At 43.9% G+C, this 21816-nt stretch overlaps 2 protein-coding genes and 1 long non-coding RNA gene across 6 annotated transcripts in view; 2 read left to right on the top strand and 1 right to left on the bottom strand.

Moving 5' to 3' along the window:
* On the top strand, positions 1 to 6930 carry LOC119009306 (tumor necrosis factor receptor superfamily member 13B). 2 transcript variants are annotated; one of them, XM_037080411.1, is made up of 5 exons: positions 1 to 123; positions 2426 to 2560; positions 2819 to 2935; positions 3834 to 4142; positions 4332 to 6930. In XM_037080411.1, exons 1-5 carry the CDS (start codon positions 51 to 53, stop codon positions 4592 to 4594), a joined length of 897 nt encoding a protein of 298 aa, XP_036936306.1. In that variant the 5' UTR covers positions 1 to 50; the 3' UTR covers positions 4595 to 6930. The 2 variants fall into 2 exon arrangements, with proteins under 2 accessions (XP_036936306.1, XP_036936307.1); XM_037080412.1 differs by lacking the exon at positions 1 to 123 and adding an exon at positions 2181 to 2241.
* usp22 (ubiquitin specific peptidase 22) overlaps positions 6295 to 21816 on the bottom strand; it is a 21802-nt gene continuing 6280 nt past the window's right edge. Inside the window, exons 1-13 of one of the 2 annotated variants that reach the window (XM_037080409.1) lie at positions 21584 to 21718; positions 16866 to 16995; positions 16639 to 16752; positions 16158 to 16259; positions 13749 to 13915; positions 13502 to 13649; positions 13024 to 13126; positions 10532 to 10690; positions 10033 to 10159; positions 9848 to 9939; positions 9090 to 9152; positions 8686 to 8835; positions 6295 to 8551 (exon numbers count right to left, since the gene is read on the bottom strand). In XM_037080409.1, the coding sequence (XP_036936304.1) occupies positions 8509 to 8551; positions 8686 to 8835; positions 9090 to 9152; positions 9848 to 9939; positions 10033 to 10159; positions 10532 to 10690; positions 13024 to 13126; positions 13502 to 13649; positions 13749 to 13915; positions 16158 to 16259; positions 16639 to 16717 (1233 nt within the window). In that variant the 5' untranslated portion in view covers positions 16718 to 16752; positions 16866 to 16995; positions 21584 to 21718 and the 3' untranslated portion in view covers positions 6295 to 8508. Of the gene's footprint in view, positions 8552 to 8685; positions 8836 to 9089; positions 9153 to 9847; positions 9940 to 10032; positions 10160 to 10531; positions 10691 to 13023; positions 13127 to 13501; positions 13650 to 13748; positions 13916 to 16157; positions 16260 to 16638; positions 16753 to 16865; positions 16996 to 21583; positions 21719 to 21816 lie in introns of those variants that run through there. The other variant, XM_037080408.1, reaches the window with a different exon arrangement.
* LOC119009309 lies at positions 13531 to 20020 on the top strand. 2 transcript variants are annotated; one of them, XR_005071687.1, is made up of 3 exons: positions 13531 to 13662; positions 16883 to 17029; positions 17156 to 20020. It is a non-coding gene; the product is annotated as an uncharacterized LOC119009309 (long non-coding RNA). The 2 variants fall into 2 exon arrangements; XR_005071686.1 differs by having other exon boundaries at positions 13532 to 13662; positions 16898 to 17029.

Genomic DNA, 21816 nt, shown 5'->3' on the forward strand with positions numbered 1-21816 from the left:
AAGGGGGAAGTCCCAGATCAGACACTGAGTTCATACCCAAAGAAGTTTACATGCTGAATCGTGGGCCTGCCTCACTCTCTTCTTCAAATCACGGATTCTCCCACTGCGTCTTCATCTCGCCAGGTGAGTGAACCATCTAAACCCTGTTTTCAACCCATAGCAGGTCACGTCAAAAGAGCAAATGTTAGTGTTTCAGTAATTGGGGTCACTAGTGGTGGCCCGGGTTAGGAATTGAACCCTTGACTTCAGCAAACGTTGTCACTAGTTTAAGTTTGTGGCGGCTCCGCAGCTCGCTGGGAGCTCTACCAGAAACACTTGGCATTGCTGTGAACGCAGTTATGTCGCTGGTTACACGAACACACACACGCATACACACACACACAAACACACGCCATAAGAAATGATGGAGTCCAAACAAGAGAGCCTTATAATGAAAAGAAAAAAAAAGCCAAAAGAGTAAAAAACAAAACTCAATAAGGACGGACAGACATAAGAAAGATAACTCTAAATTCTGATGTTGGTTTATTTGGAAACACAGTCCTTTGGTATGTATTTATGATAAATACACATTGTACCGACTTTACCTAAAATCTGAAAGGTAATTGTTGAGTATTGGGGTGTGACAAATAGAATCAAGAATAAATTAGGCTGTGCATGTGAAAGCGATGGAGGGCGGAGGAGGTTCAGATCTGCCTGTCTTTCACAGTCGAGTGACCCAGTGCTCAGCGGAGTGAAGAAGACTGTGTTTGAGAACAAAGACGTGACTTCTCGAAGGTTGGCCATTTAAGTGTTGCAGTAGCAGCGAGGCCGGCACGTTGCTGATGGCTCTGTATATTCGATTTACTACAATTTGTACATGTTTTGCAAGGCTTGCTCTAAGGAGAAGTTTGAAACCACAAAAGGAAATGGGCCTTCTTTTGCTTTTGAAGCTTAGGTGCCACAGGATAAGGGCCCCTCCCCAATTCATCCAGGACACACTTAATAAAACAGTGTTTAAATGGGCCAGGTGCAGACTAAGTAAAACTCCCACTTGCCTCTTGCTTTTTCATGCATCATGCTATAAAGACACGAGGCTTATATTTAATAGTAAGGCATAGTATATAGTATACTTCTACAACACAATAATCCTCCATGCCTAGTATAGTATAGTATACTATAGTAAAACTGTATATTAGTATATTAGTATAACAGATTATTGTATGGTACAGTACCATGTTGTATGAGTTAATAAAGAATCATTTCATATACATATATGCAGCATGGCATGGCACAGTATACCAGAATAGCATAGTGTAGTAAATTGTAGTATACTAGAGTAAGGTAGCATGACAGATTTTAGTATAGTTCAGTACTGTGTAATATCATGTATGATATAATTTAGAATACTTAAATAATATGATACAGTTGTAGTAGTGTTTTAGCATGGTATCATTTAACATATTATACACATAGTATAGTGTAGTACATTAGTACAGTATAGTATAGTAGAGTACAGCAGAGGATAGCATAACATAGCATAGTAAAATGGAGTATAGTGTATGATAATAAAGTATACTATAGTATGGTATACTAGAATATTATAGGATAGCATAGCATAGCATAGCATAGTATAGCATAGTATAGTATAGTATAGTATAGTATAGTAAAGGATAGTATAGTACACTAGAATAGTATAGCATAGCAGAGCATGGTATAGTATAGTATAGTATAGTATAGTATACTTGCATGATATAGTTAAGCATGACATTGTAAAGTATAGTATGGTATACCAAAATAGTATAGCATAGCAAAGTAAACTATAGTATAGTATAGCATAGCAAAGTATAGTATACTAGCATAGCATAGCATGGTACAGTATAGCATACCAGAATACCATAGCATAGATTAGTAAACTATAGTATAGTATCATACAAGAACAGTATAGCATAGCTTAGCATAGCATAGCATGCATAGTTGTAGTATGACATGTCCACGAATCAGCATTTGCTAAATCAAGGACTACTTTCAACTCAGTGGAGGGGCCTTCAGACCACCACTGACTCAAAGCCCACCACACAAACCTGTGACAGTGACAGCTGCCAACACAATGAGGCTTATGTGCAATTAGAGGTTCAAAAATTCACCTGTAAAGAAGTCTATTGTTCCCCCTGACAAATAAATATGACAAACAACTGTGCAAGGCAGTGGGGCCAGGAAGTTACCTACTAACAACCTGACAATACAATGGATCACCTTTAAAAGGTGCAGTAATTACAGTCGTGCAACTCCTCACCATTTGGTGTCTTTTACCTAAGCAAGGAGATAACAAGGGAGTTCCACGACCTATGCTGTCTCACAAACATATGGTTACTCTCATTATAACACTGTTCCCTCTACACTTATCTAACTAGGTATCTCTGTGCTGTTATTTGTGTGTGCTTGTCAGAGCGAGGGTTGACAGTGCCGATGGCTGATCGTTGCCATACGGGTCAGTACTGGGATGCCTTAATCAGTAGATGCATGGACTGTGATATAGAATGCCAGCGACAGCATGTCATCCCCAGATGCACCAGTTACTGTGGTGAGTACACACTCACACAGACAGGAATACAAATCCATGGTTGGTTCACAGTCTGTGAAGTTAAAAGTTCTCAGGAAAATGTGTTCATGGGATTTTGTGGGCTTCTTGTTCTGCATGTTGGTCTCGTGTGTTATCTGGTAATGCTACATGTACTGAGATAAAAGCCTGATTATGCACTAAAGAAGTGTAATACACCTATTTACTCCTAATACTTCATAATTATCCTGTTTGCTTTCGAACTGTGTCCCCCTGCATTAGAGCCGGCGAACTGTAAGGCACAGCCTGGCCACTACTACGACGGGCTGCTGAAGAGATGCGTGAGATGCGCTGAAGTTTGCGATGGACCGCCGGCAGAGTGCACCCAGCACTGCCAGAGTGAGTGCCCGCCATGATAACCTGACTATAAGCTTTGTATTATTCACCCACTAAGAACTAAAGAGTTGCCTATGATAGTTGTGTTATCGTGTCACAAGGCAAATCATTTGCAGTGTGCTTGATTCTCACAAAAACATTTTGTATTTACATTTTCATGATGGGGGGGGGTGTAATTCAGTGCAGTGAAAATGAAGACTGGTGATGATTAGAAACATGTTTTTAATCGTATTCAGTGAGAGAAGTAAATGTCTAATACCCTTTGTTTGAACTAGGAGTGGGCGACCTGACCTAAAACAGACATCATTGAGAACTTTTTTTGTTTTTTGCATCGGTCTATAATATAGATGTATGTACTTTTTGAATGTATGCGTTTATTGGCTTGAAATAGAAATAAGAATGAGGTACAGGCCCACATTTGTGAGCAGCCTGCTCAATAATAGAGGTTAATTAGTGGACATAAAAATGACTCATTCTCAGAGTCAGACAGGTGGTGGGCTTAGGCATCACTGAAGCATTCATTTGTAGAAAACCCAGTATATATTTACAGAGGTACAGTAGTCAGTTCACCACAGGGTTTGTCTATCAAGTGCATTTACATGCAAAACCAGTGAGTGACACCGAGATGGTAAAGTGGCCGAAGGTTTGTCAGTTGCTGCCCAGCGGCATATATCGATCACTGATCCTTGGAGTGGTATGCCGCTGTTATTCCGTTGACACATGACAGCATGTGCCGCTTGAGACTGAAGGCTTGTACCTCTGGAATAGTAGAGGTGTGCTTATAACTCTGGATCAGTTGGTATATCGACACTGGTGACTGTGTTGAAAACTGACTGCTGGAGGTAGTCAGTCAAAAGCCAAAAGAGACATCACGTTGGCATTCTTCCCATCTATCCCCCAGCCTCACCACCTCCAATAAAAAAGCTCCTGACCACTACAAGGCTGCTGGTGGGAGTTACGTCACACGTGCCGTCCCCCAGAGTGCCGACAGCCCTGGAAGACCCCACTATTGTCGTGTACACCCTGCTGGCGCTGTGCACAGTGCTGCTGTTTTCTAGCTTGTCTCTTGCCTTGGTTGTCTCTCTGAGGGGAGCCAGAGCCAAGAGCTCCAACCCTGCTAACAAGGAGGATAAGCGCAACCAGGAGTGCGTGGTCCAGCTGGGCCAGGAGGTCGGCCCGCCAGGTCCCCAGCAAGGACAGAGCGCCGAAGGTTAGTGCGCTACGGATTTAAGATTCTGTACGGCAGGTGTCCCTTTAGACAGATCTTTCCAGGTCCTTTTCTTTTATGTTCAACAACTGATTATTAACCCAAACTCACGTGTAGTTACATTGATGTTGTAAGAAAATACTGTGGCATCTGTTCCATGTTTTGATCCTATGTGTGTCCGTCCGTCTACAGATTTTGTAACAAAGTCAAGCCTCCCCACTGACCGCGAGCCGTCGAATGACTCCAGCCCCACTGAGACCTGCGTGTGCGTCCACTGTTTCCCTGATCTGAAAGCACTAGGCCAGGGCCACGACAGGCCGCCGAAAGCACCTTTGTCATTCTACCCGCAGGCTGTCCTCCACAGAGCCCAGATCCAAAATGGAGAACCTCTCTGGACTGAGGGGAACTTATACACCTCTGGACCCGAGGTGCAGGACGAGGCAGCGGTGGGATGAAGCTCACTTGTTGTCCCACTGGGACAACTGGAGTGACCAACTGTGACCCTAACGGATAGGAGGAGAGTCAGTGTCAGTATGTTGGACTGTGGATTCTGTCACCGCAAATGGTTTTTAAAGTGTTTGGACAGTGAAGCTGAATACAATGGTGTTCAAGGGACCTGACATGTTCCTTTATGCTACACATTGTGATTAATTTGTGTAAATGAACAAATGTTAGGACAGTATTTTTTTAACCTTCTCAATACACTGACATGAAGAGTTGACACAGCTTTGTTGCGTCTTCCTCAAAATGTACGTTATTTTTATTCTGCACCATAATCCTGACAATATATTGGCATGTATCAAAGTACAAAAAAATAGAATATCAAGGAAAAGTTCATTTTTTCCTATAAATTTATTCAAAACGGGTCAAGATTCATTACACATACAGTGAAATATTTCCAGCCTGTTTTTGTTTTAATGTTGATGATTAGTACAGCTTATGAGTACAGATTTTGGAAATCTGCATCTCCAGCTGGTTACCTGACCATGGTACTACTGTGCTTGGTCGGCCAGCCAACTTGCCTGACCTGAACCCCATGGAGAATCTATGGGGTATTGTCAAAAGGAAGATAAGAGGCATCCATGGAGTCTGCCACAAATAAACAAACCAAGCTCTGGCTCCAGAGAGGGCCTTTTTTTAGAAGCCACCATAGATGTTGGTTGTAGTATCACTGAAAATGGGACAAGGACTTGACCTACCCTTAGTTATTAGGGTACGTGTGTGTCCAAGGGCCTCTTGGGGGTATTGTTGGGCTTTGAAGGCAGCAGTGTTAGATTACTGACACACAAATTGGGCAGCAAAGAAGAGCAATGGATGCTTGGCTTGGACTTAAAGTTTAACGTGAATGCAACACAGAGAAAAGCTGAAATTACCTGACCATGGTCGTGCCCGCTTGTCTAAAAAAAAACAAAAAAAAAACCAGACAGATACATTTAAACTTTTAACCCTCCAAGTGTTCTCCTGTGGTATCACTTGTGGCTGCTATTGCAGAGATAGCATTGATGACATGGCTACCAGCGGGCAGCCTGCCTACTGTCCGAAGGAAAACCAACAAACTAACAAAAGCCTGATCTCAGTGCTGTGAAATAAGGCAGCGTATAACACCTCATGGTACTAATCAGTAGGCAGGTGTGATGGGCAGGAGGAACAGCACAGTGAAGGCGAGTCTTACAGAGAATGCAATCAGTATGTACTTCAGAATGATAACTTAAAGTGATCAAGTTGTCGATTGCCAGTTTAAGCAGATGTGACAATGCTGAGCTCATGTTTATTTGTGTTATGTCAGATCAATAACTGCAATATGATAAAGATGAAACGTTTCTATGCCTAGGTCACATATAATGTGACGGCAAACAGATTGGTTAAGGGTAAGGGTGATTTGTCGAGAATGCAAAAGTGATCAACATTCTGTCATAACGTAATGTTTTCATAATAAGCAGAATACAAGATATAGCTTAGGCCAACAAAAAATGTTACATAGTATGACAGATGTTCTGCTGCTGTACCACCAGACTGTGGAGCAGCTTCGTCCTCAGCATGCTGAAAAAAATAGTTTGAACTCTTGGAATCCAACCTGGTGGCAGGAACCATGTAGACATAACTCATATGCAGAGTGGGTATGGTATTAAGGAAAATAAAGGACAGACACCAAGTGTTTACAGATATAGAATTTTTCTTTATTTGAGTGTCTCTCAGTCACCGTGTCCAGTTCTTGCAGCAGTTACATATGTGTGCGAGGAATGACTGACCGGGTCAGGACAAGTTTCTTCTGATTATGACCCCGTTTTTTTGTTTTTTGTTTTTTTTTTCGGATCCAGCAACAGAGAAGAACGACTTGCACAAAAAAAAAAAAAAATTATTCAACTTTGAGGTTTCACCATTTGTCTCTTACATACAAACTGTACATGTATACTTTTACATACGTCATCAACATGTGGAAAAAAATCCCATCAAACTGTGATACCCAGCTCAGACGGCATGCTGAATGCAAGTACTGATTCAGTACACGAAACATACGCTACATACGCACGCGCACAACACACGTGCATACAAACAGGGACACACACACACTTCCTTTTTTTTTTTCGTTTAAATCCGCAATAACATATTTTACACAAACACACTGAGCTCCCCCACCCCCTCCCATTTCTCGGGCACATACACGTGTACGCACATGTACAAACACGCTGAATTAGAGCAACATGCGGCCGACGGTTAACACTGCAGGATCAAACAGCCGACCCTTTACGTATGGAAGACCATTGCTGACGTGCACGAAAAAAAAAAAAAACAGATCGGTATCATGGCATAAAGTGAAAAGGTTAAGTGTTATAACTAGATGTGCTCACGTTTTAACAAACTATTCTCGTGTATATGTTCACCAATATTAAATTATCACATTTGTAATCTGAAACATTTTGTTGTTACATGTTGTATCATGACGGGTTACACGTTACAACACAAATGGCATATTGCTATAACCAGAAAAAATGTCTTCTTATAAGGAGAGTAGTTTGTATGAAAGGTTGAAATACCTTGTTAAAACGTCAATTCATATCAATTAACTTTTCAAGTCGTAACCTGATACTTATTTGTTTTTTTCTCATTCTGGTCTGGCAGCAATAGTCTTCCATAATTATACACACACACGCACACTTTACTGAGAATTATGCTCTCCTCTTTTGTTTCAGTTTTCTTTTCGCCGTTTACCTGAAACGACATCACGACAACGTATCTCAAACATAGAGAATATGCCCCCGTAACGCAAAAGAATAGATAAAAAGTAGCCAGATTACGGTTAAATCTTGGGGATAAAATAATAATAGTTCATTTAGCCGCCATTAGCGGCGGTTTAATGAAAGTTATCAACACTATTTTGCCTTTCGTGTGTACAAATAACATGACTGACAGCACGATGTAACACAAGACGAACAATGTGACAGTTTAGGGAGAATGCAAAACTGTAAACAAACATTTTAATTACAGTATGTATAAAAATATAATATTCACTGTGTACTCTATTTCCCCCCTGTGACTGTTGGAAGCAGCATGACAGGCCAGAAAACAACAGATTTCATTTGCGTCCTCGGTCTCCTAGAAAGTGTCTGACAACTACACCTCACAAGTAATGAATGGAATTAACTGACTCTCTATACAAAGTTCATAATACCATTTGTCAGGTGAGCTTTTTTTTTTTTTCCTCCACACTCATTGCATTCTGAGCAAAAATGCATAATAAGACAACTTCCGTCCTTGATATATATTTGGTCATTTGGAGGAGTGTGGGACGAACAAGTGTGCTTGTGTTGGTTTGGCGAAAGAAAATGAACTCTTCTTCGCTGCCACTCTCTTCTTAGCGCTTTCAGGTGTTACTAAAATGCAGCAGTGCTAGCATGAAACAGGATGTTGGTAAGGAACAGCATTTGTGGTGAAGTAAAACCTTCCGCAGGAAAACTAAGGGTTTAAAGAAACCCCCTGTAACAGAGAAAAATTATTCTGCAGTCATTTCTTTCTTACGGAAGATAACCACAGCTGACTTTCTTCTTCATTTCCTGAATTCAAGTGAAAAACGTTTGCAGTATTCCTTCAGGGGCTCGTACAAATCTCCCATCCAAATTTCTTGCATTTTGTTTGGTTCTTGCATTTCTTCTTTGCTCCACTCCTGCACAGCGGACAGTTCTCTCTTGCGTGTCGGACAGTGGAGCTAGTATTAGTGTGTGGTAAAGAGGGATTCTGTGTTAGAGTGAGAGCTGCGACTAAACGGGGTGATTCAGGTAGGTTTGTGTTTGTGCCTCGCTCATCACTGCCCATGCAACTACTGTAATCCTTGCATCGCAGCTCGTCTCCTCGTGCAGGTCGATGGAGGGAGCTATTCATATTCCAGGAACTGTTTGTGGTAAAACAAAAGGTACCTGGGGGGGGATAAATACAGTGAGGTCAGCCTGCAGCTCTCTTAATGAGAAAGCAGCTGCTGTCAAAAAGCTATTTGAAAGACAGAGGCTTCAGTTACAGATGAAACATGTAGCTGAATACAGTTTCAGCTCACCCTTCGCTGTCCAGGACGTCCTTGATGCTGGCCTTGGTGATGATGGCATCGTCGCATTTGAACCACTGATCCTTGTGCTGGCGGATGAAGGTGGTGTAATGGCCACTCTCTAGTGTCCCCTGGTGGTTCACCACTGCAAACAGACTGTACCTGAACCAGAGGAAGAGAGAGAAGAAGATGCTTTATGATACAACCGGGACTAGCACACAGACTGCATGTGGGCTGCAACCACAAAACAACTGATACACTTGGTGAGACAAGACAAAATCATCATGATGTTTCTCTGTTGGACTTTCTGCTGTGAAACAATTACAACTGGTCAGAGAACAGTGCACTGAATGTATATTTGTACTGTGGGTGACAGGTTCAGATACTGGTTTATGTCAGACGGATGTTTGCCTTACTTGTTGTCATTGTTGAAGGGGTCCACGGTCTGCTGGTACTGCCCGTTCATCCTGCTTTCTTTACTGAAACACACAGAAGAACAAACCTGGTCAAAACACTGACTGTTTTGTTTTTTTTAAATAGGTTTTAATTGTTTGTACTGTTTGCTCTAAAATAAACCAAAAAAAAGTAATTATGTGCTCCTCATCCTTCTTTTGATCCCTGCATTTCTTTTGGTATACCAGTGTGTATAAGTTTGCAACAGTATGAGATTTGACGTCACACAGGTGATGCTGGATCTCTGGGAAGCAGCGAGGTCAAAAAATAAACCGGCAACTGCCGTCTTCTGGAATACTTCCACTGCCACTTAAAGGTAAATTTGTCTCATCTGTTTATTCAATGATGAAAACAAAGAGTGTATCTGTTTAGTTTCATTAGGCATAAAAAATTTAAATTTCTCACAGAAAACTACATGGTGCACCTTTAATAAAATGAAAACAAAAGGATTTTTGGTTGAAGAAACACCTAAGTTCTCCATTTCAGTCATTTTTCAAGCAAATACATCAAACATTTGCTGCTTCTTAAATGTAGGGATTGTTGTATTTCTGACAACCATGAAGCTGAAACATGTTGGCTGAGGTCAAAGCAGAGGCAGTCATGCATTTCTTCCAGATCAAAGGTCTTCCTTCCTCCATTTCTTTAGTCTAGGTGCATCACTTCTCTTTTCTGTTTCTGTTTCTATCTGACTGCCTCCAGTCTTCATCTGGATCGTGCTCACCTGGAGGCCATGAAGGGGGTCATGTCCAGCTCCAACGGGAAGGAGACGTAAGTTGTTATCTTCCGCCGCAGTTTGGCCGAATGTTCGAACCTCTGAGAAACAGACACAGGAACGAGAGTTAGAGCGCGACTCCGATAAACTGATATCGGCGAAATTAGCAGCCAAACTGCCGCGCGTGCTCGTACTTTGAGGTGAAAGCAGGCCACGATGGGCAGCTTCTTCATGGTCAGCTGCTTGGTGGACTCCTGGTAGCTATGGCAACCGCTGCACTTGATCTTAGCGCTGCTGCCGAGGTGCTCCGGCCTGGTGAACCTAGACGGGAAGAGGGTGAGGTTTAGTGCAAGTGTGTGTTTGTGTGTGTGTGTGTGTGTGCGTTCTATAATCCCTGTAGTCTCCAGTGAATTTGGGAGGAAAAGGAATTAGTGTTCAGGGGAACCAAGCATGAGTGTGTTGCTCCCTGCTCTCTAACAGGCTTCGGTGTGATGGTTCTGGGAACCGATTTTCGGTTGTTTGCATCTCTGAGTTTATCAGTGCGTGCATGCGTTTATTTCTGTCTGGGGAGACAGAAAGCTCCAGCGGTTTCTTCTGTTTTGGAATTGTGTGGTGTAAGACACAGGGACATCTGATGCACAAGAGAGGGAACTGGTCAGAAGTTATATAAAATGGGGTAACGGTGTCAGTTACCTGCGCAGACAGTCCGTTAGTGTCGTGGCTCCAGTGGTGTGACTCTCTCCGTTAAGTGCTGAGCCGTCTCCTCCGGGGCTCAGGGGCCAGAACGGGGTGGAGGAGCCCGGCAAGTCCAGGCTGATGTCCCAGAACGGGTCTATGGTTGTCGAAACGCCGCTGGAAGAAGGATAGAAAGACGCAAAGTAACGAGTCTGAATGAGAAGATGAAGATGGTGTCAATATATCCATCTTTCGGTCAGTTAGCCACTTCACAGGAGGCCCCGTTAAACACTGCACTTTCCTTTATTCAGACAGACGTACAAGTGAGAAGAAAATCTGGCATCAACCCCATCTTGGCACCGGGGGGCTTAGACCCTTGCGCTCCTAATGTTGGCAGCTAAGCTCCTTCGTCTGGGCGACAGAGATAATTCTACTGTCCAACATCTTTCAGACGTGCACGCCGCAGCTTAGCGTTCGCAGTCAAGGATACAGAACAAAGCACGCTGGCCGATAGTGTCCGCGACCTGCGAACATTTGGGCGGAGATCTTTTTTGCTAAGGAACTCCCTTTTGCTAAGATCAAGCATGTCTTTAAACTGCTTATCTTTTGCAGGGTTTGGAGCTTGTTCCAGCTCTCGTTGGGTGGAAGAGGTGGCGTGCAGGCTGGGCGGGGTTGCCAGTATGTCACTGGTGGGGGGGGCAACACACACATAAAAACATAAATGTCTCTACACACACACACACACACACACACACACACACACACACACACACACACACACACACACACACACTTGGGTGTATGCAGAACATGTAAAATACAGCCTAATATTCACCCTGCAGGGGGAGTCAAACACGCGACCTTCTCGCTTGTGCCTGTTCCCTGCAGAACACAACAGATTTATTTGTTCTGTTGTGACACACTGCCAAGCTTTTCCCCTTCTGTCCCTCTGTTTGAACAAACTGCCTATGTTTTGACTACTGTAACCCACTTAATCGTTGTTCAGTAAAGAAGCTACAGTAAGAAGCTACAGTACAACTACGTATTATGTATTTCCAAACTCGGCGAGCTGCTGATCCCATTCAAGTCTGCCAGGCCTCTAATTCGTCTGAGCACAGGGTCCAGGTTCCGCTCAGAGTTTTAAATCTCACCTAGAGACCGATTTATTCTCAAAGGCATTTTCATTCCTCACCCTGATTTGTTCATCTTTGACTGAGATTCGAATTAAAATGTTTTCACGTCGGCGTCTTTGTCACCTTGCTTTTTCCTGGTTTGTGTGGGAACCGAATCCAAATTAGAATACGCTTATTAATTTGTTAAAGAATGTGAGAGAAAAAATCCCCCTTTTTTCACAGCTCTTACTCCTTACAGGTATCGTCATTTACACCAACATGAAGCAGAACTAAATATGATGGTTGTTAAAACTGTCTTATGTTGACAGCAGGCGTTCTGACTGCAAAGGCGGAGTGGAAGGGCTGTGAGTGGACGGTTGACATCACAGAACCTCCATCACTAGCGGCCTTTGTTACAGCACAGCGACAGTAATGAAGAGGCTGGTGAAAGCAGAGAGCATCCGCTAGCTCCATGGCTGCCACGGAAAGTTAATTTCATGCCTTACAAAAAAAGAACCTCAGCTGGGTTCCACCTTTGGATCCTGACTAAACGGTTCAGGCTGTAAGTGGTGAGTCGCGTTCCGTAAGCTGCTCTGTGCTTTGCAGAATATCTGCTGGATGCAGGATGAGTTTCACAAAGCGTCAGAATCCAATTTTGTGGTTCTCGGCTGGGAAAATAACAAATGACTTGACTGGATGCTAAACGTTCTTTTGATAATTGTTTTATAATCCTCCCCCCTTGTCTGCAAGCGCTCATTTTTTTTTTGACTCCAAGCCAAAGCACGGTGCTTCTTTCAGTTAGTTCGAATCACTGTCCTTTAGATTTAAGGGCAGGATGGGTGCTCGAGTTCTTTTCTTAAAAACTTTGAAGGCAGACATTGTACGTTTTGATTGATAAATCCTATTTTGCTGGTAGATCTACGCACACCCATTCCAGTGTTCCAGCTGCTGTAAATATATAAAAAGTGTTAAATGAAAAAAAAACTAAACAAACTTTGGTTCTTTCTTCAACCACCAGGTGGAGGTAGAGGTCAGCTTTCGAGACTGTATACCATGAAAGGCTTTTCCTGTTGCTGCAGTGTAAGGCGTCAGTGTGTGTGTGCATGAGTGTGTGTGATTGATGATGCTCCGTGGGAATGATGGAGGCAGCGGGGTCACCTCGGGGCAGGGAATTACAGAGTTGTGATGCAGGATGGCGAGAGACGAGCGTGGCGTGTCATTTTTGAGCGGCTGTTTCGGTCGAGACAGGCGCGCCGTGACAAAAGGGAACGGTGCTGGGTCGTGGCTTTGTTCTGTCAGGCTTCATGCAGTCTCTAGTGTGGCCTAAAAGGCTTTTTGTGTTGTGTGCTTCCTCACACACACACACACACACACACACACACACTCCATCACACTTACTGGCAGACTTGACAGGTGACGTCAGACTGCAGGCCCCCTGTGAAGATTTGGTCGATGATGCAGTTACAGTGGTTGGGGTTGTTGGCTTTCTTCCCGTTGTCGTCTGTGCGGGTGTAAAAACACACACACACACACACACACACACACACACACACACACACACACACACACACACACACACACAGTCACTAAAAGCAATGCTGTGTAACTTCACAGCCACCCTCTCTCTGCTCATGAACTGCAGAGAGAGACACAGGGATCCAGCAGAGATCAGTCCCGTGTGTCTCTCCGTCTCTCTGTCAGTTGGTGCATCGCTGTGTTTTCTTTGTCATCCTCTCAACTCCTCTCATTACAACCAGCTCTCTCCCCCCCTCCCCATCACTCCTACACTCAAGCTAAAAGCCTCCTCTCTGTCGTTCTTCCAGTTTTTCCCCTCGCCTCTGTCACATCAATTTTTGATTTGATTTTATTGTCCAACCTTTGCAGTGTCTGTGCAGGACGTCCAGCGCCGCGATGAGGAACTCGTGGGCGTCCTGCTGCTCGTAGCCGGCCAGGTGACGGGCGTGAGTCCACACCAGATGGAGAAGACGGAAGGGGATGTGCGGCGACCGATGGCCTGAGTAGAACTGCGAAAGGAAGGTGTGTATTTGAGAGAGAAAATTCCCTTTTTTTTTGCACCTTGCCACTTGCCTCTATTCATTCCTCTCTATGAACTGATTCTTTACCTCCTGGAAGAGTTGTGACATCTCACACACCAAACAGGAGTTGCTCTGCATCTCGCATTTGTGCCGGTCGGACAGGAAGAAGTCGCGCAGCAGTGGGGTGTGCGTCAGCGCCTGGACGATGCAGTTCATGAAGCACGTGTTGCCGAGGTTTATCAAACCTCGCAGGCCTGAGGGTCGAGAGGGGAGGGAGACAGGGAATGAGAATTTGTCAACAACGAAGCCTAACAGAATGCTTGCCCTTAATTGCGAGCGTCCGTGCTTTTCTCTCGCCATTGGATAAATGGCAAACACCAGGATTGCCACAGTAACGCAAGAGAAATCCCCACAGCTAAAGATGGCGTATTGATCACTAACAACTAATGACATATGAGGGTCTTGAAGCCGTGTCCCATTTCAGGTAGATTTCAACCTCTACCCTTTGTTAACACCGTCCTGAAGGGCAAGGGGGCACTTGAAAACAAGAGGTAGGGCAAAACAACTGGGACTGAGCCAGAGAGAAAGAATGGGTGGAGGGTAGAAAAAAGGAGGGGGAGGACAGAGAGAAAGAGCTGAAGAGAGCCAGATCATTTTTCTTGGCTGCTGCAGTGGGGCATCGAAGCTGCAATGCTGTTAAATGCGAGACGACCACACGCACACGCACACGCACACGCACACACACACACACACACACACACACACACACACACACACACACACACACACACACACACACACACACACACACACACAGTAATACCGTGATGTTCCTGAGGCAGTGTTAGACTGCACACAGGGAAACCCTTGCCGAATTACAGCAGAGAAACACCACACAGAGAGGGGGGAGGGAGGAGAGAAGGTGGAAGGACGGACGGAAAAGGAAAGAGGACAGAGGAGTACGAGGGAGGCAGTTTTCTCACAGATGAGCAGCCGGGCCCGTAATTTCCCTCACCTAAGACAGTGCCAGGGATGTTAACGATGCCCGAGCAGATTCCTGCAGGCTGCTACAAGGCGTTAAACGTATGACGGCTCTCCTCGGTCCCGCAGGCTGCCAAACCCCACCACTGCTTCACTCCGATGTCCCCTGTAGCTTCAAATACATTCTGCTGCTGTTCTCTGAGGTAATATATGTCTGCCGGCTTATATCTGCGTGATCGACCGGTGATCACAGACATATGTAGGATAGCAGTGTTATCATTATCACTGTCTGTAGCAAGGCTGCTTGTTTTCTTTAAGAATGAACCTTTTATAAAATATTATCTTGGTTAGAAAGTAAAATGTTCCCAGAGCACATCATGCCTTCTGCCTCACCAGCAGTCCAAACGCTAAAGATCTTTAATATGCATATAATGATAGAAAACCAGCACCTCCTCCACTTTTGAAGCTCGAAACAATATTTTTGCTATTTTTACACTGATCATCTTCAAACTAGTTCAACGATGCATATTTTCAAATACGCCTTATGTTCAGCTTGTCACCTCTTTATCAACTGTTTTTTACAGTTTTCCTATTGAAGCACTAGAAGCGGGCGACTGTAGCTCAGGAGGTAGAGCTTGTCGTCTAGTGATCGTAAGGTCGCTGGTTCAAATCCCGGCTCCCCCTGGCTGCATGTCGAAGTGTCCAAATTGCTCCTGTAGTTGGCACCTTGCATGGCATTCAAGTATATGAATGTGTGTTTGAATGGATGAATTTGAGAAATGCTGTAACATGCTTTGAGTGGTCCTAGCATCGGTGCACACTCTGTTTTAAGGACAGTGATATGTGCAAAATCTTGAGGGTGGCTGATCAACGATGATCAGAAGCTTAAAGCAAATAGACATCTTTCCTGAGGCTATTTGCTCTTAACTGGTAAACTTCAAGGCAAATTATGTTGTTATGTTATGTTTTTATTTTGAATTATTACAGCTCTTATTGGTATGTTAATGTTAAGGTTTTTAAAGTCCTGAGTTTACCACTAATAATAAAGGGTACTTTATGATGATGCACAATGGTTTTATCGGTATGTTTCTTTCCCCAACAGTGTCCTGCACTGCACTAACAACTGTTGTATAATAATAATAATAATAATAATAATAATAATAATAATAATAATAATAATAATAATAATAATAATAATAATAATGTTTACTCAACTTGCAGTGAGATTGGAACCTTCTTCTCCACACCACCACCCACCAAATCATACTGTATATTATTGCATGTACTGCTCTGTGACCACACAATGATGACTTTAACAGGAAAAACACAGTTGGAACAAAAAGTCCCAACGATCATGCAGCTCTGATAGCAGCAGCTAACATTCTGCTGCTCCCTCTGAGCTCTGCAGTCTGTCCCTCTCTCTCTGAAACTGAGCCATCGGCCCACACTGATGCCGTGCTTTCTGCAGCTACACAATCAGACAGCCGGTGCACGAGAGACAAAAGAGATACCAACCAATAGTACAGTTGGAGGTGATTCTCCTTCTCTTGGGGTTGTGGCGGAGAAGCTCCAGCTCCCTCTTGGTGGGCTCCCATGTCGAGTACTTCTCCCCTATCCCTGGAAAACACACACACAGACACAGAAACACACACAGACACACACAAAAGGATTACATGCTTGCAGTTAATATTCCTGGCACCGTCCTTCTTTTTCTTGCTTTCCGAAAAACATGGTCTTGCTCGTGCTGGATGTTTATTGTGTTTATTTTTCTGGATAAATCACTGCATTGTTTGGTCTTTAAAATTGTCAGTAAATGGTGAAAATAACAGATGACAAACTAATCGATTAGCCTTTGCAGCTCTAGCTCTAGCCAAGATCTAGATAACACTGATGAATATTAATGTATATCAACTGGAGCGCTGAAATGTGTTGTTTTAAGCCTGTTTTCACGTTAATCCTGCGGCACCGTGTGACGCCACAGCGCGTGGTGTCGTACCTTGCAGTTTCCAGGCTTTCCTCTGTTCCTCTTTGGCGATCTGCTCCATATCTTTGTCATAGATGTAGTCTTGGCACATAAAACAGTAAATTCCTCCATACAGCAGGTCAATAGCTGGGGGAAAAAATAACAAAAAAAAAACAACAGGAAACAACAATGTGAGCTGTTTTTAAATCAAATGCAGGGCCACTGAGAGTGAAAAAGGTTTGTGTGTGTGAACCGCTAACTGCTTTGTCTCTGAAAGTCTTTTTCTATTCAGGCCACGTTGTCATGGTGCTGCGATGCCAGGCAGCCGAGGCTTATCTGCTGACATATCAGCTATCTGTTAACACCATCCAGGAACGGCGGTGAGACGCCCTGAGAGACGGAGAGAGCAGTGAGAAGTCAAAAGGTGAGGAGGGAGGGAGGCGCCTATCTTACGGTGCGATCTTCGGCCATCACACACTCGCTTAAATCTTCAAAACTGTCCTTCCCCTACATCTCTCCCTCCTCTCCTCACCTTCTCTGTACCCTGCAGATACCTGTTTGCTGTTGCCATGACAACCTGCCTGTCAGGCTTCTCCTGGGCTGTTATCCTCTGCAGGTATGGAGGGGAAAAAAAAGAAAGAAGCAGGAGGAAGACAGGAAGTAGAAGCGGAAGGAGGTTGGGGGAGGGAGGGAAGAAGGGAGAACAGAAACTTCACGGAATTGATTGGAAGGGGGTACAAAAAGAAGACGCCAGAGGCACAAGGCTGACGGTGCAATTATATTAAATGCTTTTTACAATACAGAATATCGAAAGGGTCATCAGGTAACCATGGGAACAAGTGGAGGGGAAAAAAAGACGAGGATAGAGAGGAGGACGGGGTCCGACGGAAGGCTGCAAAATGAGTGAAAACGCATAAAAATGGTTGGATGAAAGAGGTGGAACGGCAAAAAAAGAAGGGAGGATGAGGAGAGGAAGGGAGGAGGAGGAGGAGGAGGAGGAGGGGCCGGTGGTTTAATAGAGGCTAATTCCACAGGGTTTGTTAAAGACGACTTAATTACCTCCTCACCAGTCTGCTGAGATCTTCTCTCTCGCTCTGCATTAGACCATTTCTCACTCTGTTTTTTTGATTCAGAAGCTAACCTAATTAAATTCACAATTACACACTGTGGGAAAACACACACACATGTGCGCACACACACACATACAGACACCAGAGGGGGTCCTCCTGAGCTGGGCGATAACGCAGAGCAAAGGAGGGCTTAAAAAAAAAAAAAAAACACTACCCGGCAGATTCTCAACATCTGCCAAAGCCAGCCTTTGTCATGGACACCCCAAGTGTGTTTTGCTGCTGCGGCGCCGTTCTCCTCCGAAACACACCGCAGTGAAACGTACTTCACTCGCTGCTCGAGCAGCCTAATTCTATTATGTGGAGAATAAAAAAAGAACGCTGGCGGGGTGTGGAGCCGGTATCGCCGCATTAGGTGAACAGGATGACGCCTCGTGTTGGAGATAATATCCTGTTTTCAGTGTCTTTGCAATGTTGCATCAGAAGTCGTGTTTTTCCATTACGTGTTGTTATACACATTAAAAAAAAAAAAAAGGTTGTACAAAATGTCTGCACACTACATCTCAATGCAGCTTCTACCTTCGATAAAATGTCCCTTGTTCCAAAGCTGTGAACTGCACTGTGCATTTCCACACATTGCTGTATGTCTTTGCATATACAGCAGCTGCCTGCTCCACGAATGTAACGTGTTGTTAACCCTTTGGGAACCCCTCAGCTCATTGGGTGGTCTTGAGGCCCTGTATGATGCAGAATTCACTGTGAAATATGATTTGAATGTGTGCAGAAAACTATATGATGGTGCTATGCTGTCCTGAGGTCTGCTCTCGCATGTTGCATCAGACTCAGTCAGCTCAACCACCAAGAAGGACACTTCAGAGGGGCCGATACTGGAGTTTTGAGGCCGATAAAATGTTTTTTTTTTCAATTTATTTTCTTAACAATGTGGCATATGTAATATTTCAATTGAAAATATCAAAACATTAAGTAAAATGATCAACAGAATGTGAAGAAATATCCGCTTTCACGTTTTGATGTCTATGTATAAGTTAGCATGCCAACCAGCTAGCCCCGGAACTGTCTTGGTCCAAAGCTCCAGTGCCAATGGTGTAAACAACAAGACTTTTTCTATGCTCCCAGTCCAGATGGCTAGCTGCACAGCTATCTCAGCTTAAAGCCTGAAACACACCAGGCCAACCGTTGGCCATATGAAGTGTTTGGGGAGAGTCGGACGAGTTCGACAGCATCTGCTCTGATTCAACATGCGAAGTCTGAGAAGGTTGGCTGTTGGCTGTCTGAACCAATTGATTCTCTGATTGGTTGTGTGCTAGCTGTATGACCATTCTGATTGGTGGTGTGCTAGCAAATCAGCGCAGTGTGTAGGAGGGACGGAATACTGTGTGCGCCACTGAACTCTATGGTGTGTGCTTTGTTTTACTATGCACTCCGTTCCGCCATTTTCTGCTTTCATGTTTTAGATTACTGGCACAACACTAACGCCACCCGATCTTGTGCAAGCGCAGAATGTACACGCCGCTGTGTCATTGGCAGCCGTCAAGGTGGTATGTTTCAATGCAAATCTTCTGCCAAACGGGTCAGACGAGAGGCAACGGAGTGGTCGGATAAAGGTGGGTGGCTGTTGGTTTGAGTCTGGGCGGTGTGTGGGGCCTTAAGGCTATCAATAGCAAGAAATTACAGTTACTCTTGTGATATGCTGCCCCCCATTGGTTTGGAGTTTGAAGTTAACAGGTGGCCAATTCTTCAGCTTAAAATGAACCTAAAATTAACAAACAGCTGTATATGGATCCCTTATATTGTAAGTGTGGTATTTTCCAGATGAAAAATATGGTGAACAGGCATTGTGGAGGACAGACTGTTTCTCAATGACACCAAGTATATATCATGCCATTTTTGTACAACAATGTCTTGTTACGTCAGGGCTGATATGTACATTGATAGTGACATGTCTGCTATGAGCCACTATTAGCAGATTTATTGGTCTAGCTCTACTTAGCGGTCGCATTGCATCATCCTGGTTCGATGGAAAAAAGGGTACAACCTCCCTCTATCCTTGACTTTTCCTCAGCCCCACGACTGCATGGGCGGAGAACGCCAACCACTGCTGGTATCCAATGTGCAGTGCATGTGCATTATGTGCACAATCCACTTATCCTGAAAACAGGAGATTAGTTGGATGGTGTTAAAGGATGTGGGCGAAACTATGTATTGCAAAGTCTGCTGCAAGTTTGAGAGATAGGTGGATAAGACTGAACATGACAATTCTGTTTTCACTGTTATTTGATGTGAAGTGCTAATAAATAAATTAAAAACGTGGATAGGGATAAGTAATAACTGTAAAAAAAAAAAAAAAAAAAAAAAAAAAAGAAAAAAAGAGGAGAGAACCACTGCAGAACAAAAATGAACAAAGTTATTTTTTTTCTTTCCTGTTTCTACCAGAGGAACACAGCAGACTATTTTGCATACACTTGTTCAATTTGTTGGCCTGCTTTATGTCATGATTTTACAAAAGCATCAAAGCTGTTCAGACACTTTATCCATTCACCTGCATATTAGTATCATCCATTCTTTTCTCTAAGTAAGACACAGCACTTTACAGATGAGTCAAGACTGCGCACATTCAGCATATGTTTTAGCGGGTGGGATCTGGTAATACACAGCAAATTCGTCTGCAATAACACAGTGATTTGTGTGCTTAGTTTTATCACAGGCCGTGTGTCCCTGTGGGAGTAGCACGGATAGGGAAAACAGCCAACTGTTCTTGGTGTTCGGCGAACACCCACGTCTTTGTTCAAATCCGGAGCCATCCACATTGTGTCTGTTTGATGCAAATATTTAATTCAATGGATTGAATACAACTTCCCTGTTTGTCACTGCGAGCGCTCACCAACGAAGCGCCCTCCATGTGAACTGCCGCGAGAAAACACGGTGCAATTGTTGCAGCGCTGAAAATAGAAGCCGTCTCAGTCAAGGAAGCATATTTAAGCAAATCTGATGGAGATTATCTCTGAAATCACTGACGTGTGTGATGTTTAATGTTACCTTTTTCTGACGTGAAAAAAATAATCCTATCAAAACAAGGCAGAGGTAAATCTCCTGTTTGTGTTCTTCCCCATAACTGACACGCACACCGCCGAATGTTTCGAAGGGGTTTTAGCGGAGGATTATCATTTAACGGGGAGGTGTACCCAATTAAGTAGATTCTTAGGTGCTTAATTTTAATCAGTCATCATGACAGACCTCAGTCCCTATTCATTAGTGAGTTCACTAATGCATACATTCCCTCTAATAGGCTACATGAGGCCAAATACACAGGTGACATTCAAATCCCCCATGAGGCCAAGCCTCTTCGGCTGTGTTGCAATTATGTTGCACCAGGTTGCGTAATAGCTCCTCTGTGTTCCTCCCGATTATTTTGCCCGATTAAACACATCACAATGTGTCACAGTCCAACATGTAACTGACTCATAGCTGACCCTAAATTTAGGCATCAACAAAAACACACACACACACGCTCCAGTGTGTGTGTGTGTTTGTGCGCACGCAAAAACCGTCAGCGCTTTGTGCAGTCACACCAGGCTACATCTTCATTAGCCACTCAGCTGTATAATTAGCCTTTTAAGCAGCCTTTGTTTTGAAACAAGAAGCATTACTGATGGCATCGAGTGAAGGTGTGTGTTTGTGTGCGCGATGTACATAATGTGAGTGTGTCTGTTTGGGAGGTAGGAACCGACTTATTTGCACAAAGGGGGCTAATTGCAGGTCTGGAAGCCTGGTGTGACACCATGTGTGTAACAGAAGCCTCAAAAACACACCTGCTCCAACTGCACCTGTGGACACTGAGAATTCCTTTGTGTGCGAGTGTGTGCGTGTGTGTGTGTGTGTGTATGCCGTACCTAGGTTATGCCTTTTGCTCTTGGCATGTTCGTGGATGTGTTTTTTGGCAAAGCAGGCGAAGAAGACGCAGTAGAGGCAGGAGTGGAGTCTGTTTAGGTGGGCGCCGCACATGTGGCAGATACATGACTTGGCCTGGAAGAGAAGGGGGGGCATAAACAGAGAGACAGATATTATTAGCACAACTGTTGCATCAAAAGGCGAGCAATAAAACAAGAATAGATGGTGTTTGATA

Source organism: Acanthopagrus latus, chromosome 20, assembly GCF_904848185.1.
Source record: "Acanthopagrus latus isolate v.2019 chromosome 20, fAcaLat1.1, whole genome shotgun sequence".
NCBI classification, from domain to species: Eukaryota; Metazoa; Chordata; class Actinopteri; order Spariformes; family Sparidae; genus Acanthopagrus; species Acanthopagrus latus.

Bases quoted from the DNA above. Each gene is read 5' to 3' on its own strand.
- LOC119009306 (XM_037080411.1), top strand. From the start codon at position 51: ATGCTGAATCGTGGGCCTGCCTCACTCTCTTCTTCAAATCACGGATTC. The intron at 124-2,425 runs GTGAGTGAACCA...TGTGCTTGTCAG, and splicing joins CTGCGTCTTCATCTCGCCAG to AGCGAGGGTTGACAGTGCCG. The intron at 2,936-3,833 runs GTGAGTGCCCGC...TCTATCCCCCAG, and splicing joins GTGCACCCAGCACTGCCAGA to CCTCACCACCTCCAATAAAA.